Source organism: Vigna angularis, chromosome 1 (genome assembly GCF_016808095.1).
Source record: "Vigna angularis cultivar LongXiaoDou No.4 chromosome 1, ASM1680809v1, whole genome shotgun sequence".
In the NCBI taxonomy this organism is placed as follows: Eukaryota; Viridiplantae; Streptophyta; class Magnoliopsida; order Fabales; family Fabaceae; genus Vigna; species Vigna angularis.
The window spans coordinates 44,019,168-44,025,190 of record NC_068970.1 but is presented as its reverse complement, the minus strand read 5'-3'; the positions used below and the strand labels follow the sequence as shown (position 1 = coordinate 44,025,190).

The window sequence follows — 6,023 nt, the reverse complement described above, 5'->3', positions numbered from 1 at the left end:
ACTAACCATTATAAAAGTACTCATAGCATATCCCTCTGCTTATTATATTAACTCTTTCAATTACATATTGTAGTATTCAATATTAAAGACAAAGTTGTTTTTTTAAAAAGATTCGTGAGAAAATATATTTTGACACCAAATCTATCATACTAAAACTTTGTCTAATCATTTGATAGGGCATTGTCCGTGTAAATTATTACAAAAGCTTATTGTACACAATTCAATCTTGCTTATATATTTTGTCTATTTTCAGTGCTAAACATCAAAATTAAAAGTATCAATATAATATGATGTTAAAACTCATGTGTAATTTTTTTTTCTATTCAAAATTTAGAAATATAGATTAAAATTAAAGTTATTGGTCTATAAATGCTTAATTTTTTTAAAAAAATAAAAATTTTATATTTATAATTTTAGTTTCATTTTAATTATATAATATATAATTTTTAATATGAAGACGAGATTGATGATACCAATAGCATTCACAAATTAATTATTAATTTTTGAATTGTATTTTATTAATTTCATACTTTGAATTAATATATTACATAATTAATTTTACATTATTTGACCATTTCTAACTTATTTAATTAAATATATCAAATAAATTTATTTATATTACCAACATTTGTCATTAATTCATTGAAAATGATACTATACTAATTAATATTAAAGATTCATTTATTAATTTAATATTTAAAATCCTATATTATATTATTAATTACACATAAATATTATTTTAAATTTGTATTAGTAATTATATATATATATATATATATATATATATATATATATATATATATATATATATATATATATATATATCAATTTTCAGTTAACAAATGCTGATATTAATATTTTAAATTATTACATTAACTTTTAATTCTGAATATTTTATATTTTTATATATTTGAATTAATAAAATTAATTATTAATAGTAATAATATTGAAATTTCTTAAAAATATAATTATTTACTAATTTAATATTTTATATTAATATTAATTATCAGAATTAACTTTTATAAATAAAAACTGTACTGATTAATAATCTTAACCAAATTATTAAATAAATAAATACATTTAATTTTAAAATATTAAATATTTATTGCAAACAAAAAAGAAAAAACCACACAGAAATCGTCTCATATGGAAAATCAAAACAAAATTATATTTCACAATGAAAAAGTTGAGTAATGCATGTGAAAAAAGACTGAATTTTAAACTTTTAGGTTGAAATAAGTATGATAATCTAATTCATCTTCTTCAACATCCCAACACGGTTGGTAATTAATTCAAGATCAGCATTCCATCGGAGGAATTAAACCGTCAGCATTCAGCATGAACAGTTGAAAATTGATGATATTATCTTGCCAATTTTGGCTGCCAGTCGGGAACTGTTGAACAACGGCAGGTATGCAATGTCTCTATGTAATGTGAAAAAAAAAAAGAGTATCGTTTACATAAATTTTCCATAATGCTAGTAGGGTTTGTTTCAATCCTCCGAAAACAAATTCATTTGCAATGCTCCAAATTCATCTTCTCAAAGTTCACCATCCTGTTGTTGAATACATGGAGGAGAAGGTCGCATGCTTTCCTCGAAGATGGCCTCTCGTGTGGTGTAGCTTTCGTGCATTGCAAGGCTATCTCAAGCACTTTGAATGCGGCAAACTCTTCGTCAGGTAAAAGAGGTTTCAGTTCAGGATCTATCAATTCCTCACTGGTAAAACCATGCATATCCACGTTCATTTCTACCCATCTCACCATGTTCATCTCAGCTCCAAAAGTTTCATTTGTTGGCATTTTACCACTAACAAGTTCCATCAGTACTATTCCCATGCTGTAAACGTCACTTTTTTCTGCTGCCCGTTGGGAGTATGCATACTCTGAAAATAAAGCCAATAGCAAACAAGTTTGTTCAGTGGTTAAAGATAGGCAAAAGATAATGTAAGATAAAGGTGAATTCAAACCAGTAGTTAGATCACCTACCTGGAGCTATGTAGCCATAAGAGCCAGCAAACCAAGAATTAGAGTCAGTATTAGTATTAGAGTCATAGTTCTCGGTTAGTGCTTTTGCCAGTCCAAAATCTCCCAAGTGCGCCTCCATTTTTGAGTCTAGCAATACATTGCTGGATTTGATGTCCCTGTGAAGGATCTTTGGGACGCAATCGTGATGCAGGTATTCCACTCCTTGAGCTAATCCTACAGCAATTTTGAACCTTGTCTCCCAATCAAGGCTCCTCTTTACTTTGCTCTCCTTGGCCGGTTTCCCGTGAAGCCAATCCCAAACACTCCCATTCTCCATGTACTCATATATCAACAGATTCCAACCTGCTTTGTTTCTGTTGCTACAATATCCTATTAGCTTCACCAGATGTCTGTGCCTAATCCTCCCCAGTGTCTTAACTTCTCTTATGAAGCTTTTGTTTAACAGAAATTCATCTTTTGATGAAATCTTCTTGACAGCCACAGTCTCTCCAGATGCCAATTCAGCTTTGTAGATTTTCCCTGAGCCGCCTGAACCAATCATGAAGTCCTCACTTAGATTGTTCGTAGCATCCATGATGTCTTCCCATCTGAAATCTCTATTTCCAGTTGCATTTAGTTGGAACAGTGGTCTTCTCTGTGCTTGTGATGAAGAAGAAGAGGAGTAAACATAATTCACTTCACTGGCTTTCCTGCAAAATTCTTGCTTGTTTTTGGAAAAGATTCGGACTGCGAGTATCAGAAGTGCAATTGCAGCGAAAGTTGAAAGGGAAGAGATTATCACTACTGTTGATTCATTCAGGCCTGCATTTTCAGAGTCGTCATTTCTGTGGCAGTTCTCAAGAGGGCTTCCACAAAGATGTATGTTTCCTTCAAATGCCTGGTCTGGCCAACCGGAAAACTGCTTATCCAATTTTCCTTGAAGGTTGTTGTAAGAGAGGTCAAGCTTTCCCAAACTGCTCATTTCCCCAATTTGTGGAGGGACTTCTCCAGTTAGTTGATTGTGGGAAAGATCAAGAGCTTCTAACTTTGACTGTTTCCCAAGAGAAAGTGGGATGATACCTGAGAGGTTATTGTAACTAAGGTCTAAAATGATTTGGAGATTTTGAAGTTTTCCAATCTCAGCTGGAATCTCACCATTAAATCCATTTCTTGAGAGCCGGAGCTCATAAAGCTTGGTCAATTTGCTTATCTCCAGAGGGATTGGTCCAGAAAACTTATTGTGCTCAAGTCTGAGGACATTTAGGTTTGCAAGTTCACCAATATCAGATGGGAGAGTTCCATTCACGGAGTTGTCATTTAGAGAGAGAACAAGCAACTTAGAACATTTGAATAGGCCTAATGGAAGTGGCCCAGAAAAGTTATTGGAGGAGAGTTTGAGCTCTTCCAACTGAGAGAAACTTCCAAGCCATAATGGTATATGTCCGAAAAGAAAGTTACTGCTTAAATCAATATAAGCCAGTTTGTTGCACAAAGAAAGCTCAGCTGGTATTGGTCCAATGAGTGAATTTCCTGAGAGGTCTAGTAATGACAGCTCACGGATTTTTCCCAATGTCCTTGGAATTTCTCCAGAAAAGTTGTTGTTACCTAATCGTAGTCTCTCAAGGGAGGGTGAGTTTCCCATTTGGGAAGGAATTTCACCCTCAAACTCATTGTCAGTAACATCGAAAGAAAGAAATGACTGAGAGCTACACAACGCAGATATACTACCATTCAATTTGTTCTTAGAAAGATTCACTCTGGTCAAGTTTTTTACGGTGATCAGTTGGTGAGGGAGATTACCTTCAAGGGAATTGTTGTAGATCATGAGTTGCTGTAATTCGTTGAGGAATCCAAACGTTGCAGGAATTGCACCTGAGAGCTGATTGTCAGCTAAATCTAGAATGCTCAGTTTATGACAATTACCCAAGGTGGCTGGAATCTCACCAACTAGCTCATTCTGTCTAAGGTGAAGGAAATTCAACTCTTTCAGCCTTCCAATAGTGACTGGAATTTCCCCACTGAAATGGTTTCCGAAGAAATCAATCATTTGCAAGCTAGAACAATTACCAATCTCCGTAGGTATAGACCCTGACAATTGGTTATCATAAAGATACAAAATTTCCAACTTGCCAAGCATTCCAATCTCTCTAGGCAGAACACCCTCCAAGTTATTGTGAAACAAAGCAAGTGTCTGCAAGCCACTGAGGTTCCCTATGGAGGGAGAGATGGAACCAACCAAGCTGTTATTGTTCAGCAAGAGATCAGTTAACCGCAGCAACTCATAAAGCTCAAGAGGTATGGACCCGTTGAGTGCATTGTTGGACAAATCGAGTTGCATCAGTTGCTGGCATTGACTCAACTCAGCTGGAATCTCCCCATGAAGTCCACTTTCTGACAACATCAAGTGCTCCAAACTTGTTGCATTGGAACATATGGTCCTTGGTATGACACCATTAAGGTTGTTACCAGACAGAACCAAATAAGCCAGCTCACCCAAGTTGCCCAACTCCTCTGGCATTCCTCCACTGAGCTTGTTCATTGACAAGTCCAGATTTTGAAGATTACCCAGTTGAGCTAGAGACGGAGGAATGGTACCCTCTAACTGGTTCCCCATGAAGTTCAGGTAAACGAGTTGACTCATATTACCGAGTTGACTCGGAATCTCCCCAGATATACTGTTGTTGGCAAAGTTGAGAATTTGCAGATTGCTGAGTCGACCCAGTTCAATGGGTATTGATCCATTGAGTTTGTTGTTAGCTGCAGTGAAGACGGTGAGGCTTGAGCAGTTCCCCAACTCGGTCGGAATCGGACCCATCAACTCGTTGTCTTGCAGAATCAGATTCTCCATGAGCTTGAGTTGACCAAGTTGCCTTGGAATAGACCCGGTGAGTCCGCAGGAAGCCAAGCCAAGGTTGACCAAATTGACCAGGTTGGCGAGAGACGCGGGAATCGTTCCCGTTAATGCATTGTCACCGAGTCGCATGACTCGGAGACTCTTGAGCGAGCCGAACTCTTCGGGTATGTGACCCGTGAGTTGGTTGGAGAAGAGAAGCAAAGATTCCAAGGAAGTTAGGTTGGAGAGATTACGTGGAATGGGACCTGTGAGGCTGTTGGAGGAGAGATCAAGGTGGAGCAGGTTTTGCAAACGACCGAGTGAAGGTGACACTGACCCGGTGAGTGACGAGTCAGAAAGATTGAGACCCACCACTTGCATGGAGTTACCATCTAAAGAGTTTGAAATTGTGTTTGAGTCTGAGTTCAATTCACATGACACCCCTCTCCAACTGCAGTAGTCAATGTTATCCTCTGTCCAATCACTCAGAACATTTCGTGGGTCTTTCACAAAAGACTTCTTCACTTCCAACAGCACTCCCAAAGTAGTGTGATCTGAGCCCAGACCAAGGACTACCAGCATAGGAGAAAAACAGAAAACCAACACAACTACGAGTGGTGAAAACCTCATTATTTGTGGCATTTGGGTTGCTCTACTTTGCAACTTTGAGACACTCAAACTTGACACAGGACTGTTTTGTTTCAAGTAGCAATGAAAGTTCCTAATGATGAATACGAGAGCAGGGGAAAATTATGATGCTGGGGTGAGCTATGCTTTTATGGTTCTTTTGAAGTGTGTACATGTCAAGATGGAAGTGTATATAGATAGAAGAATGCATGGCAAGGCATGAGTTGGAGATGAGTGGTATCTGCCGCATGGTAAGGGTGACAAATTAGAGATGAGAACACAACAAAGTCAAACACCTTCCGTTCCCATTGAAAGAGAAGAGGAAGCATTAGATGAAGAAGAAACAATCTGATAACAAAAAGGTCAACATGGATCAGAAAACGCTAGACAGAAAGGGAAATATAAGGGAAGAAAAAGGTCCAATAGTAAATATAGTAAGAGAGCACATATAATTAATGTAACAGTGGTCAAAGATTGACTATCAGAAGAAAAGAAACAAGAAATAGAATTGAAAAAAGTATGAAATAATGAAAGAGAATGCAGTAGTTGTTGGGTGAGGCACAGTGATGATTGAGGAATAGGTGTAGCAGTTTTGCTT

The 6,023-nt window shown here is 36.7% G+C and overlaps 1 protein-coding gene across 1 annotated transcript; it reads right to left on the bottom strand.

Moving 5' to 3' along the window:
- Positions 1–1,318: 1,318 nt before the first annotated feature.
- Positions 1,319–5,741, bottom strand: LOC108319093 (LRR receptor-like serine/threonine-protein kinase GSO1). The gene is made up of 2 exons (XM_017550117.2): positions 1,987–5,741; positions 1,319–1,883 (listed from the first exon to the last, which is right to left on the bottom strand). The coding sequence occupies exons 1-2, from the start codon at positions 5,438–5,440 to the stop codon at positions 1,513–1,515; spliced, it is 3,825 nt and encodes a 1,274-aa protein (XP_017405606.1). The 5' UTR covers positions 5,441–5,741; the 3' UTR covers positions 1,319–1,512.
- Positions 5,742–6,023: the final 282 nt, after the last annotated feature.

What these genes read in the sequence shown, in the direction of transcription:
- LOC108319093 (XM_017550117.2), bottom strand. Translation starts at nt 5,440, where the DNA reads ATGCCACAAATAATGAGGTTTTCACCACTCGTAGTTGTGTTGGTTTTC. An exon ending in TTATGGCTACATAGCTCCAG is followed by an intron (nt 1,884 to 1,986) that starts GTAGGTGATCTA and finishes CTTTATTTTCAG; the next exon opens with AGTATGCATACTCCCAACGG.